The sequence below is a fragment of the Halichoerus grypus genome, chromosome 8 (genome assembly GCF_964656455.1).
Source record: "Halichoerus grypus chromosome 8, mHalGry1.hap1.1, whole genome shotgun sequence".
Taxonomy (NCBI): Eukaryota; Metazoa; Chordata; class Mammalia; order Carnivora; family Phocidae; genus Halichoerus; species Halichoerus grypus.
The window spans coordinates 138,732,931-138,755,240 of NC_135719.1; the positions used below are offsets into that span (position 1 = coordinate 138,732,931).

At 54.7% G+C, this 22,310-nt stretch overlaps 1 protein-coding gene across 11 annotated transcripts in view; it reads right to left on the reverse strand.

Moving 5' to 3' along the window:
- Positions 1–22,310, reverse strand: part of TTC7B (tetratricopeptide repeat domain 7B) — a 247,390-nt gene that overhangs the window by 23,002 nt on the left and 202,078 nt on the right. For 10 of the 11 annotated variants that reach the window (XM_036064449.2, XM_036064446.2, XM_036064452.2 and 7 more), the window contains 2 exons: positions 20,867–21,007; positions 7,155–7,357 (listed from right to left, as the gene is read on the reverse strand). In XM_036064449.2, coding sequence (XP_035920342.1) covers positions 7,155–7,357; positions 20,867–21,007 — 344 coding nt within the window. Of the gene's footprint in view, positions 1–746; positions 2,616–7,154; positions 7,358–20,866; positions 21,008–22,310 lie in introns of those variants that run through there. The other variant, XM_036064450.2, reaches the window with a different exon arrangement.

Consider the following 22,310-nt stretch of genomic DNA (forward strand, 5'->3'; position numbering starts at 1 on the left):
CCACGCCTGGTCTAGACCAGCCACTGTGCCACCTCAGGCATGGAGCCTCCCCCAAGGAGCAGACGGATCCATGAAGAAGGAACTCTACGTTTGTTGTTGAAGCACCTGTTGAGGTGCTTCAAGGGAGGGAAGTCAAGGGGCTCAGAGCCCCTTTGCGGGGGTGGGTGGGTAGGGGTCAAGAAAGGCTTCTCAGAGGTGTGACACTTGAGCTGGGCTCCATGGCAGACTCTGCTGCCCAGGCCAGTCTACGGAGCCTGCCCAGCTCCCCCGTCCAGGTCCAGGGCCTGCTCCCACCGCCCCCCACCCCCGGCCCCAGCCCACGGGTGGGCCCAGCTGCCGGCAGCCCTGGTCTGGCCCCCTGAGCCCAGCCAGAGATGCTTCCCGTCTCTGCCTGACAAGTCACATCCCCCTTCCTATTCCTTTCAACTCTAATAAGCTGGGCTACAGGCTCCAGAGAAACAGAAAGTAATACTTAAAGGCAAAAGCACATGGTTTTGGCCAACCACGTGCCATGATATATTCTTATTTCGGCTCCTCCAGCTGCTGAAATTTGGTTCAGAAGGAAAGCCATGCCCATGGGAGGATCTTTTGGAAAGGAGATGCCCCCCCTCACTGTCAAGTAGATACAGAGAGGCTTCTACCATAGGTGTGACCCAAATTATAGAGAATGATAGTAATGTTCACAGCTAGTGTTTACAGAGTGCTTTGCAGCCTGTATTAACTCATTTTTAAAAAATTTTATTTATTTATTTGAGAGAGAGCGCACAGAGGAAGGGGGGGAAGCAGACTCTCCGATGAGCAGGGAGCCCGACTCGGGACCCTGAGATCATGACCTGAGCCAAAGGCAGATGCTTCACCGACTGGGCCACCCAGGCACCCCTGTATTAACTCGTTTAACCACACAGTAACACCACGGGGGGCACTATGGTTCTCCCTGCTTAACGGCTGATGGAATGGAAGGCTGACGGAATGGAAGTATGGATGGATTAAGGGACTTCCCTCAGGCTGTACTGTTCATACGTGACAAAGCTGGGATTTGAACCCAGGCCCAGGCTGGTTCCAGCGCCAGGCTCGTGACCCCTGTGCTGAGCTATCACTCAAGCTGTAGACGCTTCAGTGATTCCACAAATGTCCAATCTTAGTATCGCCCAGCCCAGCCGTGGTTCTGCTCCTAACTTGCAATGTAGCCTGCGACGGGTCACCGAGAGCAGGTTCTCCAGCGGTGAAAAAGAAATTGTCCACCTTAGCGCCTACTGTGAGAACAAACACAACTGGCAGATGAAGTTTTACATTTCTTTGTAGAGTTTATATTCATGCCAAATATTAATAGTTCTCTAAAGGGCCTTGAACTACTAAGGGGCTCAAATGTAGTGCGCACCATTATAAGAAGGGAGAGAAAGTAGAATAAGGAACAGAGTCCTAATCGCCCAACAGAATGCACTACTTTTTCTTTTGCACTGTTAGTTTGAATCCCAGTTATAACGAGTAAAGATATTAGAGAAATTAAGTCTTGTACACTTAAGGGTTCTATCAACCAGCACACAGATGTGTAGGGAAGGGAAGACATCTAAACATTTCATTAAGTCTTTCTTCAAAAATTGTTCTTCTTAATTTTAAAAGCATTTTTTTTTAAACCCAGGAAGTAAATAAAATGCAATTCATAGATAAAAGAGCCTTCTCACTTGGCCATGGCAAGGTTTCGTTCCTGCCAATCATTCTAAGTGGAGGAAGAAAATGGATACTTCAGATGAAATGGATCCATTTCCAAAGATCAGCATTTGAAAGGGGCAGGGTGTCTTGATTCTGTTTCATCCACTTCATTGTCTTACCCAGAGTGACAGAAGGGATCAAGGGCCACTCTTCAAGACGGAGTTTGTTAGGGGAAAACTGGAGCCATGCCCATGTGAAACCCTGCCCGGTGTGTCTGAGCCCTGGGCCGCCCTCAACCCCAGCACCCCCTGGCCAGACCGACGGATGGATCAGACAGATACACAGACACAGGCTGCCCATCTCTAGGGTAACACTGCAAGTTCATCACCATCATGCTGCATCTCTCTTCCAACAGAGGCACACATCCGAAAACACGCTTCCAAGTAGTAAAATGCGAGACACAAACAAGGTCCCCCCAAAGCTCATGAAACAGACGGACACTTGAAAAGACGCGAGGGAGAACAACGCCCAGGTTCCATCATTTTGCAGTGCAAGCTGCCAGCGGCAAGCCAGAGCTCCCCTCTTTCCCTGGATTCAGACCCTCCCTGCCACCCAGCCAGCTCGTCATGCATCATGGGAGGAAGTCTTTTCCCACAGTCAGCAAGCCCGAAGACAGTTTAAAGGGAGCTCGGACGCCCGGCCCCGCTCTGAACTTCCGAAGAGCCTTCTTCCTGATCAGTGTCGTTAGCCAGCCTCGTTGTGACGAATACTTCTGGGTCAAACCTTAGAGCTGATAGAACAACTTAAACGTAATAACAGTCCACAAGACACGGCCCACCGCACGGCGCACTGGCTGTCCTCCTTCCAAACCCGCCATCCACGTGACATGCTTCTGCCACTTCTTCATCAAATGCACTTTTCCAACAGCTCCGCCATCCTGCCAGTCTTGCCCACTAATGTACACCCTGGAACAGAAGTCCAACGCCACTTCTAACGGCTTTCACGTCACTCCAGACTTCTGGAGTTTTGGAAAACCTAAGATCGTGGAGAAAACCCTCAAAGACAGCCTGTGTATGAGACCACCTGAAGCCATCGTGACTGACCTTAGGGGGGCTTTTCATGTCTTAACGATCCTTCCACAGAAGACAGGTCTCAGCCCCACTCCTTGGGTGGAGTGCCGGGCCTACCCCATCGCCCCCAACCGCCTCTCTTCTCAGCCATCTTCCCATTTCTTTGGGGAGCCCCACCAATGGTCTCTCACCACGACTGCGGCCGAGGGGGTGCAATTTCCCGCCTTCCCCAGCCTTCTGGTTACCCTCCTCTGAATGACTGCTGGCTTGTGTCCCTTTCTAGGCCTTGTCTTGGGAACGTCAACATTCAAGAGGCTGGCCCCTTAGTGCTTTTAGCCTATATTTTCTACTCTCTGAGCAACAGTTCTGGAATATCAGTGCCTCTGTCGTACCAGACTTGCTCTAGGAGGAGGCTGGCCCCTCAGGGTGACACACCAGCTCTCCTTCTGCCCCCTGCGGGGGTGGGGTGGGCTCTGGCTCACCCCTGCCCTCCCCTGCTCCCCCTGGGCCCAGTCCCTCTCCAGCTCACAGCCCTCTTCAGCGCTCTGCCCCTTCTCTCTGGGAAGCCCTGGGCGGCCTCCACCACTTGCCTCTGTGCCACACCTTTTCTCACCCTATCACATGGTCTGGAGGAAGGCCTGAGTTTCCCTGCTAATATGGCCTAGGATAAATTTATTTCTCCCTCTTCGCTTTATCAGCGCCTCTTAGACTGCCTTCTTGGCTCCCTGCCACACTCGTTCCTCTCCTGAAAGTTCTCCCTTTCTCACCCTCCAATCTCGCGCATTGCCCCCAAGAGCCCAGGCTGACATTATCAGATGTTAAGCAGATGTCCCTGTTTGCAAAGCCTGTCCCTGTCCTCCTGGTAATTCTGTCCTTGGCTGCCCTGAGTCTCTGTGCCTGTCCCTGGCCTGGGCAGCACTGCCCAAGGAGGCCGTTCCTCTGCTCCCCAGGCCACCGGCAGCCCCGTTCTCCTCCTCTCCCCTTACTCCAGATCACAGGACACTCTGGGTTTCATTAATTCATGTGGGGTACTGGGAATGAAATATGGCATGCAAATGCATGTAAATGTATGCGCTTATGCAAAAATGATATGAAAATATGCCTTTAGATTCTCTGGAAGAAGTCTGATCACTCTCCGAATTCCTCCCCTTGTCAACAACATAACTTTGTAATTCCTTATCCCTTCAGCTCACTGGTCCTTTAATGTCTGCCCACACTCAGCTCTCTGCCTCCCTTGTCTGGTGCTAACTCATTATTAATATTAAACACATTATTTCTGCTCTCCCTTCTTTCTATATGTGAATTTAAACACACAGATGAAGGCTAAAACTATTAGAAAAGTGTTCATTTTCACCGGGGTGTAATTTACATTTCTTTTGTCAAGTCTGACCTTCTATTAACCTTAATGAATACCAACGGCCTCCAGGTCATTATTACTTTTTTAGCAATATGAATGTGTTTGTGTTTCTGCTTAAGTGGTACCTCTCCTCCAAGCTGGGTCGGGCGATCTGGCGCACGCTGTCACTAACAACCCCTAGAAGTCAACAAGTCATTGTTCTTCACGGAATAAGCCGAGCTCCTGACCATATTCAGGTCTCTGCCATTGCCATTTGCTACCTGGGTTCCACCTACAGTGGACATGGCTTCCTTCCTCCAAAACAGCTCCCTCCCACTGTCCCTCCACCTCCTCACTTTCCTCCCCGAGCAGTATGGCTGGTGTGGACACACTTTCCGTTGTCTGGTTTTTTCTACGACCCATAGTCGGCCTGCAATGGGTTCCTTCCCCGGAAACCCCCTTGGTTGGTTTTCGGGAAGTCTCCAGTGCTCATGTTCTTCAAACTCCTTCTAACTTGGATCTTCTGAGCCTTGCCCTGGCCTGGCCAAGCCCCTCGCTTGCACCCTTCTCACCCTGAGGGCTGGGCGACTGTCACGGCTCTCAGTCGTTTCCACCCCCTCCACCACAGAAGTCTTGAGCCCCTGGCTCTTCCCTGGGCCTTGGTGGTAAAAGGCTTCTGATCTCTCTGCTGACCCCTGTCCCTCAACCTAAGGGCCTGCGAACCAGTCTGGTTTCCGTGAGGGCAGAGGCAGGACCTTTTGTGCCTTGATAAGAGATTTCAGTGCTGTGCTTTAATTTGTGTCTGGCCCTAATATTATCCCCATTCATACATCTGAGGACGCTGAGGCACCAAGAGGGTGACTTGCCTGTGGTCCCAAAGCCAGTAAGTGACAGAGCTGGGATTCAAATCTCACACCTTTTCTGGCCTGGAGCCTCATCCTTAGCTTCTAGAGTGTATTGCAAAGGCCACCTTCTTCCCTTCGTAGGCCCCAAGCCATAGACACACAGCTTTCCTGCACAGCCTGGGGATGGAGGCGGGAAAGAGAGGGCTGTGATGTGTCAGGGCTGGGGGACCTGGGGGCTCTGGCGGCCTCCCCTCCACAGACACCATGTGGGGGGCAGTCTGGGGACCACAGGCCAGGGAGCGTCATTTACAAGGTCACCACAAAGGGGCCATCCAAGCTGCCCTTTGGGGTCATCCCAATCACAGTCCCTGGGCAGTATTAGACTCCAAGGATCTAAACCCTTCGAAATTTGTAGGCCTCCTGGTCTCAACCTGACTCTAGTCTGGACAGTTTCTGAATATATCAGGATGCACTGAGAAAAGTCTTAAGGGTTTATGAGGACTATCTTCTACTGGCAAGAATGCCTCTGAGCCAGACAAGGCTCAGCCGTTGCCCCTGATCCGGCAGGCAAGGCGAGGCCCCACCTGGGCCCCGCTCACCAGCTCCCCTGGCCGGGGCTACTCCTTTTGAAAGGAAAGCATCTGCCCTTGGTTGGGGAGCTCGGGTGTCTCAAAGTTCCAAAGGTGAAACAGAAAACTTCCCCAGTGCGATTTTCCTATTTGATCTTTTGTCTCATGTGTTCCTCTTGGGGATGAGCAAGAAATACTTGTCTGAATAATTCATAGGCCCCGGGGTAGAAACACGCTGCTTCTTTTCAATAAAAAGGCTGGGTACACGGTGTTGATTATACCTCTTCTGCGATGCTCTAGCAAAAGCACAGAGATCTGAAAAGCTCTTTACAAATCCCTCTTACAATAGAGAGACAAAAAATTAAAAGCCATGTAATATTTTTAATCAAATAGACTAATGTTTGGATAATATGTAAAATTATTTATAAAGCTGTACTGAGCTACAAAATGCTCAATAAAGGGAAGGTGAAAAAATCAAGTAGCTGTAAGTATGATAAGGTCTGGAAACCAGTAGTTAGTCACTTTTGAAAGTGCTGAGCCCCTTGTACATTCTGCCCTATTACTATGAGAAATGGCAAGAGAATGAAGGCTTTGGGATCCTTCCGAGAACATCTGACTTCTTAGGTACAAAACATTACCCTCCTGGCGCTGGATGAGACTCACAGCCCCTCGAGCTGCTTGTTTTCATTTTACAGAAAGGAAACTGAGTGCAGACAGCTTAGGGTCTTTTTCCCTAAGGTTCAAGAGCCAGTGACTGACGGCGCAGGGTCTGTTCCCAGACTCCCTGTCCAGTGCTCGCTCTTCGAATCCCACACTAACCCCTGATTACGGACACCGGGCTCCCAAGGGCTGCGGACACGAAGGCCACCTCAGCTCACTCTAAGGCTCCCTCTTCCTGTGGTTCATTAAATCAGAGATACCCTATCCCTGAGTACGAAGCACAAATCCTGAACCTCAGCCTGGCACGCAGGGGCAGAGAGGCAGAAGGGCTTTTTAGCAGCAACTCAGACTTTGGTAACTTTTCAGTTTCGATTCAGACCCTCACAAGAAGGTAACAGGAGACCGCCGGCTTTGTGGGGCAGCTGTGCTCAATACATGTGCCAAACTCCGTCAGTGCAACGACGAGAATGCTGCAGGGCGATCAGGTCAGGTGACCCCCACCTGACCGAAGCCGAGGCGGAGGGAGAGCTGACTCCAGGCCAGGCAGGGAGGGGGGCAGCAGGGCAGCCCCAGGCTTCTGGCCTGGGCATCTGGGAGGGCGCAGGTGCATTTCTGGGGAGCCACCGCCCCCATACGCAGGGTGGAAACTAGGTGACTTGTCTCCCCTAAGATGCCCCTACTAGCCGGCAGCCTCGGAGACAAGCTGGAGTCTCCCCGGGGTGTGGACACCCCCCGAGGTGGCTGCTACAAGCAAGGCCCAGGGGACCAGTGACTCCCACCGCCCCTTGCGCAGAACAGGACCACTGGGTACGGCGGCTAAGAGTGAGCACTGCCAGCTCCCACGGGCTCTATCTGCATAAACCACACGGGAATGGTGCTGCGGGCCCCATGCAACTCGACAGCCTGGCAGGCTAAGTGCATGGGCCTTCGGAGAGGAAGAGGGTTTAGGGGTCACGAGCTACCTGCTGCTTCCAAGGGGAGCCCCAATCCAGGGGTGGGGTCCCAGCCTGGCTCTGAGACTCACCAGTCGCTGCATGCTCTTCACGTGCGTGGGACTGATGGATAAGGCTTCCTCGTACCACCGCCGGGCTTCGTCGAGGTTTCCCCGGAGCTCAGCAACCTGGCCGCGCATGTAGAGGACGTTGTGGGACATCGGGAAGAGGTTGGCAGCTTCCTGAGTACAGGCTGTGGCTTCTGCAGGCTTCCCGATGCCGATGTAGACTTCAGCTGCGGGCAGAGAGCAGAAGGCAGGTGCTTCCCTGGGTCACTGCCCTTCACAGGCCCTGCGAGCGGCTGTGACTCTGGCTGGGGACATTTACAGCCCCCCCACGGGAGTCTGGCAGGGGCGCATCTGGAATACGCAGGGCCCAGAGCCAGCCAATCCCCCAGGCCGAGTGGACCCGCCCACTGTGACACGGGGACTCCAGTCGTTCCTGCTGTAGGGCCTCGGAGGGCACACATGTCACCATCCGCCAGAGGGGAGGTAGGCCTGCCTGGCCCTGTCCCCCTCTGAGGACATCCACGCTCAGGGCCCACCCTGGTATCCGGGGCACCTGCCCTCAGCCCTGACAACCGTGAAACCGTAAAGAAAGGGCTGGGATGGGCCCAAGGACAAGTAAGCCAGAGGCACACAGCCCTTCGAGGGCACCAGCCTGTTCTCCTGATGCCAGAAGGTGTACACACGGAGCAGTCCGCGGCTTCCATGTTCACCGGCAGGAGATAAAATGGTTGCTCCATCACATCCTGCCCTCCAACCAGGCAGAGTTACTGCGCCCCGGAGACTATGAACCGTGCAACACTGACACAGCCCTCTGAAAACCAAGCTGTCGCTTTCCAAAAAAGCAGGAAAGCGACCTTTCCTCCATTCGCAGGCCTCCGCTCTCTCCCGTGGAGTCCTGAGTTGCGTGGCAGCCCCTGCCTCCCGAAGAGGAGGGATGCTCAGGTGTCACCGGCCTGGCGCTTGGGCCTGTGCTCCGAGCGCTGGGCCCGCGTCTTCAAGGACATCGGGCCCCTCTCCTCTTTCCTTGGCCGGATCTGTCAAGACTACTGCCCGAGTCCTCCTCAGGTGGTTGCTGTGCTCTGGGCCCATCGACCCCTTCTCCGTCCCGCGCAGCCCCTGGCTTGTCGGTTCCTGCCTGGACCACCGGCCCTCCGCCTCTGGCTCCTACACCTCCAAGTTCCACCCAGAGTAATATTTTATGTATAATATAATGCAGGCCAAAATAGAAATGGTAGGACAACACAATACAAAAGAAATAGAAAAGTTTTACTATTTTCCTCGGGCAGCCCCTCACGAGCTGCCGTCTGGAGGCCACTTTGGAACTGCCTTGACTAGGCCAGGGCTTCCTCGGGCCCCTCACCTGCTGCCTGCACACGGGCTGTCCCACCCAGCCGCTGCAGGTCAGCCTCCTGAGGTAGACTCGTCCTCCCGCCTGCAGAAAAGCGCCCGTTCCTTAAGGCCCCCTGCTTCTGTTCACCCCTCACGCCCTTCAGCCTTCCGTCCAGTGGCCTCCTGGGGAGGCCTTCCCTGACCGTCCTACTTAAAGTGCTGTTCCCCACGTCCTCAGCACGACCCTGTCCCGTTCTCTGCTTCCTTGTCCTCCCTAATTCCAACCAACGGGTTCATCCCGTTTGTCTCCCGTGCTGGCCGCGGGCCCCCTCTAGGAGGCAAGCCGTAAGCCACACGAGCGTAGGGACCGTGTTTGTGCTGCTCGCTGCTGTGTTCCCAGGGATGAGAAGCGCGCCTGACCCAGTCAGAGCTCAGGAAACAGTTGCTGAATGAATGAATGAACGAACGAACAAATGGATGAACGAATGAATGAACGGTAACAGTAACAACAGCAGTAGCTAACATTCATTCAACACGTGCTTTGCGCCAGGAAGGGCTCTCATGCCTCCCTTCACCTGCACGTGAGCCCATGGTACGCAGGTGCACGGGACCACTGCACAGACGAGGAAACAGGTACAGGGAGGCTGAAGAGCTTGTCTCAGGGCCAGCTGGAGGCAGGGCCTGGCTGGAGGCCTGTGGATAGTGGCTCCCCTGTCCCCAAATAACATCCAGCTCCCTCGGCCTGGCATTCGGAGCCCTCGGGGGTGACCGGCTCTCCTGCCCTCACGAGCCTGTGTCCCTCCTGCTCCCCGACACCCCAGGCTCTGCCCTGGGGAGCCAGTACTGTCTCCACACAGGCTTTGGGTCTCCTGCCTCTTCCGGTGGTGCCAGGACGCCCCAGCCTCCCTCCAGGCCTGCTCCGCAGCCGCCGTCCCCGGCAGCCATCTCTGACCCACGCTTCCCCTCAGAGGGGAGCCCAGCCTCGGCGCTCTCTGATGGCCGTGGCCCTACATGTGTTTTCCTGAGGGATCTGGGGTCCACGCCTGGACAGCAAGCTTTCTATCTCCCCGCCTCCAGCTTCGAGTCCTGAGGCTGTGGCAAGGGCAGGGTGTATCACATGGCTGTGGAGTGTTAATGCTGCTCATTTCTTCACCTCAACCCTCCTGGGTGGCCCCTCTCCCGAAGCACCCTCTCTTTCCTGGTGATCATGTTCCCCAACGACTGCCTCCTCAGGCTAGGAGAGAGCCCCGGAGAACTCGGGCCCCGCGCCTGCCGGCTGTTCTTCCAGCCCGTGGGTCCCCTCCTCGACAGGGGGATCCAGCCTCGCCCAGAGATGACGGGCTGGCCCAGGGACCCGTGGAGGGGAGCCCCCCAGGGCCCCCCGGACAGGGAAACGGGCCACTCAAATCCAGCCAAGCCCCGACGACAGCGATGCTGGCTCGTCGTGCCTCCTGTCCTGCAAGGTCCCGCCCCCCAGGTGTTTACTGGGCACCTGTGACACACGGGGACTCTGCAGGAACAGGGGCGACACGGATCTGTCCTTCGGTTTGGGCCCTGGCAGAAGCCTGCCCCTCCCGGGAGATGAACACCCTCCTGACGCCACGGCGGGGCCGTCTGCTTCCGTCATGCTGCTCCCGGCCCGCTCTGGCCAGCCGGCCGCGCGCCCGCTGCGGTTTTGGGTTACCCGAGCGTGCCAGGGACTCGGGAGAGCTGTACAGAACGTTCCTCCCACTGGACACGTGGCTCCTGACTTGCTCCCGTTTTGAGGGTGGGTTTATGGATTTCCTCGGTCCCCAGGGCCTGCAGCCGACGGGGTGGGTGACCCCCTGGGCCTCTGCTGTCTAACTCACTATGGAAAAAGGACCAACTTGGGAGTGGGGACCGAATGCTTCTAGAATTTTTATAACAAGATCACGGGGGCGGGGGGGCTTAAGCACTGGCGTGGCAATGTGCCCGTCAGTCCTGTTCTAGGAGGGTCCTCCGTGGGACCACGCATCTCAGCGAGCACCAGCCACGAGTCTGATACTGCTGCTTCCTTCCTGAGGAATCGATCAGAAAAGACAGGCACTCCGCTGAGTCACGATCATGCAAGTGGGAGCGAGAATCCAGGCCTCCAAGGACTTGTTTTCAGTGGCGCAGAAGTTATAGGAGGAGACCCGTATCGCCCGTAAAGCCGTGCTCCTGATGCGGGGAGGGGGGCAGACAGGTGCGGGGCCTGGCTTCTCCTCCATGTGTCCGTCTGATGTTCAAACACGGCACCATGTGATGTCGTGATTTTCAAACCACCTTCCCCAGTGGAGCCTCTACTTCCAAAGGCCTCTTAAGAGTGGCAGCTTGCCTCCCTCTTGGTTTGGTCCTCCGTCCCAGCCTCTGGGGCACCCCTGGGGACCCCCAGGGCTCTAGGGTACCCAATTTGTAAGCCAGTGTCCTGAGAACATGGAGGGTGGGGTGCCTGCACCTGAGCCGTGTGTGAGGCCTTGGGCAAGGCAGGGCCTGTTCACCTGTCCGCCGGGGCCCAATGTCGGCCCGCAGCTCCCCCGGGACAGTGGTGAGGATCGACCGAGGTGGTGCAAGCCGAGCCCAGAGGTAGGTGAAACTGCCTAGGATGGCACTTAGTGGAGCCCTGCCGCCTCCCAGATGGCAGGGACGGGACCGAGGTGCAGGGAGGTAAAACCACTTTGCAGAGCCTACAGCTCTTTGGGCTGATGGATGTATTTGGGGGTGCAGGGCCAGCCTCCCATTTTACCATGGCTCCTTTGAGATGAGGCTTAGAACAGTCACTCCCTCTTTACGAGGAAATCACATCTTCCCGGGGCACAGAGTCTTAGGCTCCAGGAATAAAACCTTAGTGGTGGGATTTCTGACATCAGTCGAATCATTTGGGGTGCGGTTGGAGAGGACGAGGGAAGGATTATAGAGGCCTCCCCGCATCCCTGAAATCCCCAGAGGGATCTTCTCGCCGAGGCGACACATCTGTCCCTCTAGAATGCAACGAGTCCATGGAGATATTTACTCTGAGCTTATGCTGCGTGGGAAGCCCTCCTTCTTGGGGGTCCACAGCCCAAACAAGGCTCAACACTTTCCCAGAGGAGGGGCTCACGAATGTCTATCCCCGATCCCACAGGGCTGCAGCTCCCACCTTTGTGTTCCCATGGGCCTTCCATAAGCTCTGTCATCCTCTGGATCACATCACCTTTGTTAGGGGACCCCCCACCTTTGCTTCTTGTCTCTCTCAGGGGCTCATCTGCCACAGCCAGGCCCCTGGCCCCTCCCCAGCCCGCCCCCAGGTCCCACCTGATTGGTGCATTTGGGAGAGGGGCTGGGGCTGGCTGATGGCAGGGAGAGGTGGGCCTTCAGAGCCCTATCTGTCCCAGGCCTTGTCTCTTATTAGACGCCTGCATTCTTGGCTCGCTCTTGCAGGCACATCACTGGGTATTGCCTCTGCAATGGGGAGCCCAGCAATCTGGGATGGGCGAATCTACCTTGGCCGAGCCACGTTCTCTGATTCAACCGCCCTAGTAACTGAGCTTGTCAGTTTGAGCTCCGCTTTCCAGAACTCAGGAGCTAACGAGTATTGTTCGTACTTCCCTAAAGCCTCCAGAAGATGACCGGCACTGTCTTCTCCCTCTAAACTATGAGCAACTCCCAGCCACAGCCATCTCTGGCTTCCTCAGCACAGGCTCTGGCCTTTAGCAGGTGTTTAAGCCCGGGGTCTGTGGATTAGCGAGTGCTCAGTGAGGGCCGCAGGAGGACCATTTCTGCGGCGCAGGCCCATGAAGAAAGTCGAGGGCCAGGGAAGCAACAGCAGTTTCCCTGACCCTTCACTGGAGGCTAAATTCAACTTAAAAAAATAAGTGAACAAAGGGCCTTGTGAGCTTCTGAAGAGATGTAACAGCCTGTACCAAAGAGAGAGCAAGACGGAGTGAGGCTGGCTCCGGGAACTTAGAGCCCATCGGTCCCCACAAGAACGCAACTGCGCGCTGCAGGGTGGGCTCCGAGAGGTCACTCTTTAAAGAGGTCATGGGAACAGATTCTGTGCGGGTTGCCGGGGCTGCCCGGGGCCATGGACACTTTCTACCTTTCTGAGAGCTCACCCTAAGCTCTGTCTTCTTTGGAATCCCTTGGGTTGTCCTTGTCATTCCGTTGCTGTGACAAATGCTGGAAATAAAATGCCCCTCTCCTCTTGCAAACCTTCAATGGTTCCCAACTGCAGGGGAATGTAATCCAAATATTTTTGCTTAGCATTCAAAATTAGGGCCCTGCCACCTTCCCACCCCCCATGCCCCACGTTCAGTTCCTGATCTTCCTCCGCACCTGTTAGTGCTGTTCCTTTCGCCCCAAATGCCTCCCCTGAATGGCCATCCGCGAAGACCCTCACTCCTCGCTCTAGGCCCCTGCAGGTGTGCCCTCCCTAGACGCCCCTGGGGAAGCCATCGCTCCCCCTCCCGTCCTTCCAATGGTCTGCATGCGCTCTGGGAAGTGTTCACCCCAGTCCACCCTGCCCTGCATGACCTCGTGTGTGGCAGCTTCCCCGCCAGAGGCCGTGCTCCCGGACAGCCCAGCTGTGTCTGCTCTGCCTTTTCCCTGCATCATGCCTCGTGCAGAGGGCCTTCTGAAATCATTTGCTGAACCATCTCAGGATGCTATCTGAAAGGGCTAAGCTCTGCTGTGTAGGCCTGAGGACTGTTTCTTCCTCAAGGGGAAGAGGTGTTCCTGATTGGGGAACCCAGTGCTGGATGCCCCATAGTCCCACACAAGTCCGGTTTCCTCGTTCACTCATTCTTCTAACACTTGTCAAGCACCCACTCCATGCCAGCTGCAAGGTTGAGAGGCGGCTCCCAACGTGCCTGCCCTGGGCTCAGGACTGTGCACTGTGCAAAGGTGCTGGGCAGAGTGGGGCTGAAATTGAGTCTGGACTCTGCTGGCAGGCTGTGTGCCTGGTGCAGGGCTGCGCGTGCCCAGAGGGATGCAAAGGGGCTTCTCACACAGGTGCCTTCAGCTAGTTAAGCCTGCTCCCCGGGGGCTGGTCTACCCAGAGGGGACACCTATTTTGAAGCTCATACAAAGGAGTGGCAGTAAATGCTAGAGGCAGCCTGAGGGCTGTACCCACACGGGAGCTGTCAGATCTTCCATTCCACCTGAGGTCTGGCAGACAGGGATGAAGGAAAAGACCCGTGTGCTCCCCAGTCTTATAGGTGAGGCCTGCAGGCAGGCAGGGAGCGAGGCCAGCAGACTCCCTGAATCTTTAAAACCATTTCCTTTACCCCAAACCCTGTTTCCCTGACTTGTGCTTGGAAAACAAACCTTAGCAGCTTGGTTTTGGGATAGCCCTGCCCATGGGGGTGCTGAGGAGTCCCCAGGGTGAGCACAGGGTACCTTCCAGAAGCAGCAGGTCCTCCCAGAGCACACCGCCCATGTGCTTTCATGAATTCACTCTCATATAAAAATCAGCATGAGGGCCTGAATGAGCTGCCTTCATCCTTCTAAGTCGGGAAGGCCTAGGGGAGGGGGCTGCATCCTTATCAGCTCTCTCTAGAACTCTTTACTTTTTCTTTGTTTGGGGAAGGTCGGAAGTGACAGAAGGCGGTGGTTTTGTTTACATGTGAGCTTCTCTGGCCCAGGCCCCAAGCTGGGCCCTTTGTCCCCGTGATGAACACAGCCCAGGTCCTTTCCTCAATGAAGGCCTGGCCAAACACCTCTGTCAGGATCTTGGCTGCGCGATTGACACTTATTTCTGAGTTTCCGAGTGGCGGCGTCCACCTGTCCAGAGGGACGCCTTCCCCAGGGGCTTGGTGGGGTGATGGGGCTAGCTTCCTATCCTCTAGCTGCATTTGGGAGACACTTGATCCCCTCCAGGCCCTGGCCCAGCTGTTCTCCTGATGCCTCAATCCTTCCCCATAAGCCCTCCACCCCTTTGGCTGACCTTGACTCTTCATTCAAACGGAAAAGAGAAGCCAGCAGAACAGACCTTGAGCCTCTTCTTGCCGCCGAATTGACAAGCAAATTGTTGTCCTCTGTGCCCATCCATTCTGCTCCCCTTCCGCTGTAACTGAGGTCAGTCCGTCTGCCTGTGCCCTGGGCCCCAGCACTCTCCTGCTCTCCTCAGGGATTCACACCTTCACATATCCTCTCTCTCTCTTTGGGACGAGGAGGATCTCAGTATGGATGTGATCGGCCCAGCGGCCATCAACATGCTTCTGTGTCAGCCAGTGAAGCCCCAGCTACCCCTCATTTCTCCCCTCTGCTGCACAGGGGTCCTTCCCGTGAGGACTACGCACCCCCTGCCTTGTCTTCCTCACCTGCCGGCGCCCTGTAGCCACATCGGCATGCTCCATCCCCAGCTCGCCCCCACAGCCTCACTGTCACGGCCACCGACAACTCCCGGGCGCCAGGTCCAACAAGGGCTTTTGTCTGCGCCCATTCGACCTCCCAGCATCACTTCCTACCAGCCACGTCCTCCTTAATAACAGTGATTTTTACGAATTATCAAGTGCTTGCTACCCACTGAGCACTCCGCATGCCTTACCTGGTGTAACTGTCACAACCGCCCTCATTTCACTGGGGAGCAAACCAGGGCTCACTGGGAGGAGCGAGAACCTGCCCAGCTCACACTGCTGGGCCAAGGTGACACGCGGATTTGCACAAGTCTGACTGTGCCACACACAGGGGAAGGAAACCCCTCTGGCTCCCACAACGCCCCTCTCCTGTTTCCCTCCTGCCTGACTACCCCCTTTCCCTCACTTTGGCTTTCCCCCATCCTGCCCAAATTTTAAATGTGGGAGGGGCTCGGTCCTGGTCCTTTCCCTTCTCCGGGGACATTCTCCTCCTAGGCCTTCTCATCATACCCCTGGGCATTAAATCCTTACTCCCCAGTGTCTATTTCTAGCCCAAATCTGAAACGAGGCTGGACTATCCAGCTGCCTGCTTGCTGTCTTCACTCACATGTCCGCGGGCACCGGACACTTCCAAGTTCAAACACGACTCTGGCTTCCCTTCCTCCCTTCCTCCAACACATCGGTCCCTCCCCACCCGCTTCCCATTGCAGCGAACGGAGTCACCAGTGGCTCACACTGACTCAGGCCCCGAACACAGGATTCTTCTCCACGCCCCCAACATCGCACCCACGGGGAGTCCGGTTCCAGCTCCACAGTGCATCTCAGAGCCCACTTCCCTCCGCCTCCCACACCGAGCTGCCCCCAGACTCGGCTCTTTCTGTTTCCACTTTTGCCGCTTCCATTCCATTCTCTACGTTTAGCCAAAGTGGTCTTTTCAAAACCTGTCTGACCCTTTTACTCTCCTGCTGGAAGTTCATCAGTGGCTTTTTAATGCTTTTAGGATTAAGTTAAAGACCTGAGCATGGCTACCAGGGGCCCTGCCATTTCTCCAACACTCTCTAGCACGGTCTGCAGGCCTCCCCACCACGGTCCCGACCACCGCCGATCCCTCCTCAGGCCTCCGCCCGCCATGCTCAGACCCGCCCCCCCCGCCCCCGGCTCCGGGCCGGGGAGGAGGGGGAGGACCTCTGGCACCAGTTCTCCCAGGGGACCACGCTTCCCCTTCATGGCACGTGGCACCATGAGAATGAAGTGCTTCTTCCAATTGTTTTGTCTCATACCTGTAAACTCCATCAAGGCAGATGACCCCTGACTCTTGAGCCTCGCTCCCATGGTGGCTCATAAACAACGTGCTCGAAGACACTCTGCTGACCGCCCCAGTGCCCACCCTGGGTTACAGCTAGGGTGCCGGGGCCACACTGGCTGGCTCTGAGTCTGGCTCCTCCACTTACTAGCCATGTCATATTACGCAAGACACTTGACAGCTATGTGTATCAGTTTCTTCATCTGTAAAGTGGGGTGGATAAGGTATTAATACCTCACGGGGCCAAAACAAATCAAGACATCTAAAGTCCTTGGAAAGAAGTCTGACATATGGACGGTGCTCGATAAAGGTGCAGACCATTAATCATCCCCCCACAGGGCAGGAGCAGGGGGTTTTGCTTAATCTACATCGGCCCTGAATGAGGCAGGCCTGGCCTCCGGGGAATTGAGAGTTCCCTCCTACAGGGGCTCCCTGTGCAGTGACCCATGCACCATCTGTCTGGGTGCGGCCTTCATCTCTTCTGGGGGCCTGGCCACAGGATGACCCCTCCACCCTGCTGATGCAGCCTCTGGGAGGCTGGGAGGAGCCTGGGAGGGGGGAGGGGGGGAATGGGAGAGGCCGGGCCAGGGCCAGGGCCAGGGAATTCGCGACAGTATCATGGCTTTAAATTTGCAGCAGAAATCAGAAAATCTGATTTTGCACATCTAAGAATAGCCGTTGGTTTCAACTGTGAGAGTGCCAAAGTGAAAGCTATAATTATTAGTACGTAACAAGCAGAAATTAACCACCTACCGCAAAGTCATTTTTAGCTGCCATCCCAATGTGGAAATTAAAAGATGGGCACCAAAAAGCTGCCTGGCTTGGCAAAGGCTCTGGTTCAACCCGGAATATCTGTGAATGTCTGACTCTCCGATGGCCAACCATGAGGTCTGCATCCTAAGGAAGTTGTATGGCTCCTAGGGAGATGGGTTTTGTACTACAATAAACATCAAATGCTCTAAGGCAGCCCCCCGACTCTGACTCCTTCCCCAGTAAGACCCCAGAGGCACTTATTTCTATCTGGCCTGGGTTTCCCTCCTGCAAAATGGAGGAGATAACCCCTTCTGACCTTCTTTATAAGACGGTGTATATACCAATGGCCCCAGAAGTTACTTGGAATTTCAGGAAAGGAGACCGTAAAAATAGGTAAATGTCATGTGAAGCCCAGATGCCATAAAGAAAAGATTGATAAATGTATTTTTTAAAGACCGGCCAAAAAAAAAAAAGACAAAAACACTAAGAAAATAAAAACAGAAGAAAATATTTATAGCTCATATCACAGACACAAGGCAAATTTCTTTGGCACATAATATATGCTTACAAATAAAAAAGGAAAGCTCAGTGTCTAAGAAGATAAATGAGCAGAAGCCACGAACAGACAATTGAAATACCATTTTTCACTGATCAGACTGGCAGAGATCTAGAAGTCTGCGAATCCGCTGTGTGGACAAGGATGTAAGAAAATGGGCATTCGCACATTGTTGGCTGGGCTGTAAACTGGTACTATTCTATGGAAGCCAATGTGACAAAATTTATCACAATTAAAGAGAACACACCCTTTGATCCATCAATTCCATTTTTAGGAATTTATCTTATATGCAATATATAGAAGGATACTTACTGATACATTGTCTGTAATGGCAAAATATTAGAAATAATCTGAATGTCAGTCAATGGAGTACTGGTTAAATTATGGTAAATTCATACAATGGATTTATACTATGCGGCCGGCACAAACTCTGAGTCAGCGTTAGGTACGCCGACAAGCAATGACCACCCAGTGTGTGTGATAGCCCGGTGTGGGTGATAGCTAGCAGCGGTTGCTGCGGGTGACGGTGGCTGAGGCTCAGGGGCAGGATGGAGACTTTTCACTCTGATCCTTTGTACCCTTTCAATTGTGTACCATATGCAGGTACTACTATTTATTCAAAAATAACTTAAATACAGCTGTTACATAGGTCCCAACAAACTAAGGAACAAAACAGACACATCCCGTGCCGGTCAGCCACCAGGTGTCCTGGTGAAGAGCCCGAGACACTGGAGCCGGAAGCATCCAGAATAGGAGGAGGAGGCACAGAGGGAAGGGTGTGCCCAGGGAGCGGGGCCCACCACTCAGGAATGGGGGGGCCTTGTGTGTCAAACATCATTCGTCTTTCTGGATCTGTGCTCCCTGCTGGGCCACTGGCCCACTCCCTCACAGAGCGGCCGGAGGGTCAATGTCCAATTCATGATTTCTTTGCCATTCAAATGGACATACCAGTGGCCCAGGGGTCTGCTCATAAAACAGGCTGGAAGTCCAAGGTGGTCTCAGGGTGACCTCACCTGCAAGCCTCAAATCTGGGGCCACCTCACCATGGGCTCTTGTCATGAGCTCCCACTAGACTCAGCTCACCAGAGAAAACAACCAAGAGAGAAGAGACGCACAAATGCCACGAAACACCATGGCCTGGAGTGTTAGGCCTTGATCTTTGGAAGTTTCTTCCAAAGCTTGCAAAATTTACAGAATCTGGCCATACCGCTAGATCTAATGATGGAACCATAAATTGTCCAAAAGTGGGGGGGGGGTCACTGTTATTTTGCCTCTTGGAGCAGCAGAGCTCAAACCACAGGTGGTAAAACCTTACAGTCCAGGGGAAGCTGTTTTCTGAGTTCGTTCTGAATTTACCTCTTCAAAGACCATATGAATATGTGATACGATTCTAAATCTTGACTTAAACCAAGTCATTGCTTTGAAGGAGTCCATATGGTACAGATCCTATACAGATTCTAATTTACTCAATTCCTTCGTATAACAAAAGTACCCTGCATATTCTGTCCAGAGTTTATAAGGCAGGTTTGGTGTTCGTTTTCCATAGTTCAATCCCACCAACGTATAGAAGGTTAAAAGCCACGCCCACTAACTAACGAGAGCTTTATTCTGGGCTACGCCAATGAGAAGTGGGTATCACACGATTATGTCCAAATTCAAGGACAGCTCCAAACTGAATCCTAGCTCTCCAGTTCTTCAATGTTCTAATCAGCAGCTACAAAATTTCCTCCCAAGAGTCATGGGGGAAACACACAAAGGAACAGAGTCTGGATAACTGAATAAGGGGCAGCAAGCCAGCAGGAGAAACTGTCCTGGAACTTAGTGACCCTCACTCAGGTCACTGACTTTTCCAAAAACAGGGGAAGAGGAGCAATGCCTTTGAGGTTAAGGAAGTTCATTCCAGCCTCGAAGGACTGCCTTCAGCCCTGCTGGGGTTTTTTTTTTTTTTTAAGACGTTGGCCCTTCAAAATCTTGATTTCAATTCCAACTGGAAAGACCCCTTGGCCCCCGACACTGGCCCTGCAGGGTCAGCCGGTCTCTCCTGGCCCAGACGCTGCAGCCTTCTCAGGCTTCTCTCTGTGTTCTCTGCAGTCACCGCTCGTGAGGGCGACCGAATGGGACAGGCGCCAGGCCCTCGAGCGGGGACTGAGCTTGTCTGCGGCGGCGCAGGGCATGGACGGCAGGGCATTCCCGCTGTCCCCGTGTCCCGGCTCATCCGGGACCCAGCGAGAGGCCACATGCCGGCAAGCGTCTGCGCCGGAAGAACAATCAGCACATTCATGAATCATCCCTCTTTTGTGCTTCTGCTTAGAAGAATGTAATTTGTTAATTTATGGCTTCATTAAAGATGCCAACACAGAGGAGGCTGGCTGAGCGGGGCTCGGTGACACGCCAAAGCCAGGTAAACCCGACCACGTTTTCATACACCAAGGTCTGCCAGCGGTTCCAAACGAGGCTGAACATCACACAGTTAGCTTTGGCAAAAAAAGGAGTAAATAGATGGCCGATGGTGGATAACAAGCACTTTCCCCAGCCAAACCTGGGCTTCTACTGTGCACCCTGAGGGTCCGGCCTGGGAAGGCCCAGGTGGCGTCTTGCAGACCCAGTGCCAAAGCTCGAGGAACAGAAGTTACGCATCGTACAGAAACACGAGCACGTCAGTAAATGAGCAGCCACCCTTTGCCCCGAGCCTCTGCGCAGTGGGGCGCTCACCGCCACACTGCCTGCGGGTGGGACGTACTGTGGGCACTCAGCCCGGCAGCAGCGCCACGTGGAGCTGGGGGACGGGCAGTCCTCTCTGCTCCCTGGGCTAGTTTCCAGTTCGGCGGTGCTCCCCGCTCTGTGGGGCAACAGGAGTGCTGGGGGGGGCAGGGCAGGGACATCGAAAGCGCTGCCCCTTCCCTGGGTTCGATGAAGACCTCTGAGCCATCGACACACGTGTCCCCTCGCCCAGGGACTCTAGAGGTCACTGCCAGGATGCGCCAGGCACCGTGCTCGTCAACCCTAGGAGGTGGGTGCTACTACCGCCCCCCCGACAGATGAGGAAGCCGGCTGAGGTGACGCGATTAGCTCCGTCTACACAGCCGGCAGAGTAGGGGACTTCCGGACTTCTGAGGCTGGGACACCCTGCCGTGCTGTCCCCTGCAAAGGAAGCCCGGGTGTCTGTCGCTCTCCGGCTCCTGCATCGCACCCAGCGACCTCCCCAGGCCCCTCAGACGCCCATCAGATCATCTCCACCCGACGGATGCCTGCTCTGTACCAGGTTCTGGGGAGCGATGGGGGGACACAGAGAAACTCATGGTTCCTGCAAAGCAGTAGTGACATTTTGGCACGTGACTGCAAAGGCTTTGATTTCTCGAAACCCCTCCAGAAAGGGGTTGTAGGCTAAACAGGCAGGTGCCCACAGGACCCTCCGGCGTCCGGCACAGCGGTGGGGGTGGGGGTGGGGGTGGGGCAGTACCTGCATGGAGCCAGATCTGGGCCAGCGTCATCCAGGGGTGTAGCGGGCCCTGCTTGGGGGCGCTGCTCTGCAGGGACGAGGCCACTTCTGACAGCGCCTGCTCCACTCTGGAGGCCGCCACGGACGTGGCGTGGACAGAGCCTGTGGGGGGGGGGTTCGAGGAGACGGCATCAGAAGTAAAAGGACGGACCCACGCGACCAGCCATCCACCCGCCCCCTCCCACACACAGACACGAGTTCAAGACGAACACACACTCCTTCCCCCATGATGCTTCCAAGTTGTATGTCCATAAAGAAATACAGACAATCATTACGGCCTTGAACGGGAGTTTCCATCCTGCGCTCGAGCTAATGTTTTAGTCAACAACCAGAGCACATGCTGTGGGAGGTGCTCCGTCCGGGAGCTCAGTCTCGGACAGCGCGAGTGTTGGGGCAGGAGAGGGGGAGAGCTGGACACACGGCCGTGACGCTCATGCGGAAACGTGGCATGAATGAAGGGCTACAAAGGCAAGTGACACAGCACGCCGGCTGGGCCTAAGTCTAGAAGCCATCTGGGGGGCAGGGGGAGGAGTCATCCTCGCCTCCTGGGGACGGAGGAGACCATTCTCAAGACAAACCCAGCAACTTGCCATTCCTCTCCCTGGCCTTCGAGAGCTGGCCAACACCCCTAGATTTGGAACCACATTCTAGGACATGACCTAAGGATAGGAGGAAGAGCACACGTTGGCCCTACGTACAAGCAGATGTCCATTGTCAAGGTTGCACTAAGGGAGGATGGGCTAGAGCAAAGGCACCTGGGCTCAGGAGGGGTACCCGTCTGCCTCGGGGGCAAAGCTCGTTGTCCTAAGCGGCTAAGGAGAGGAGCAGACCAAGCACATCCTCTAGTCAAAGGAAGCTGGTAAAGGAACTTCTATTCAGAAATCAAATGACTCATTCCTCGTCCTGCTGCCCTTCCACGGGGTCCTGGCGGCTGGAGTGCACTCCCTCCACAGGGGGCTGGCTCCTCACCTCTCCCCCCGCGCTCCCTCTTGGAGGTGTGGCCTCAGAGCTGAGAGCAGGCGTCTCAGTCATTTCAAACTGCAAACTGTTGATATTTATGTCACTGGCCGCATTCTTTCATTTTTAATTCATCAACAAGTGTAATATGGAGAGAGACGTTCCGACATCGTGAGTGGTAACTCTCAACTTATTGTAAGGTTTCAAGTAGTGATCATCTATAAAGACAAATGCTGACCACTCCAATGAACCCAGCTGGTTATACTCTGGGTAAGACAAAATTGTGCGCATAAAAATAATTTCTGTTGGGGCTTTGAGATGCGCCACAATTTATTCATTTTGAGAGTATTTGCAGCAAGAGGCTGGCCATCCATATTGTGCTTTGACTGTTCCAACATGAAGGAAACATGGGTACCTCTAAATACACTCAGATCCTTCAGCGGGGGTT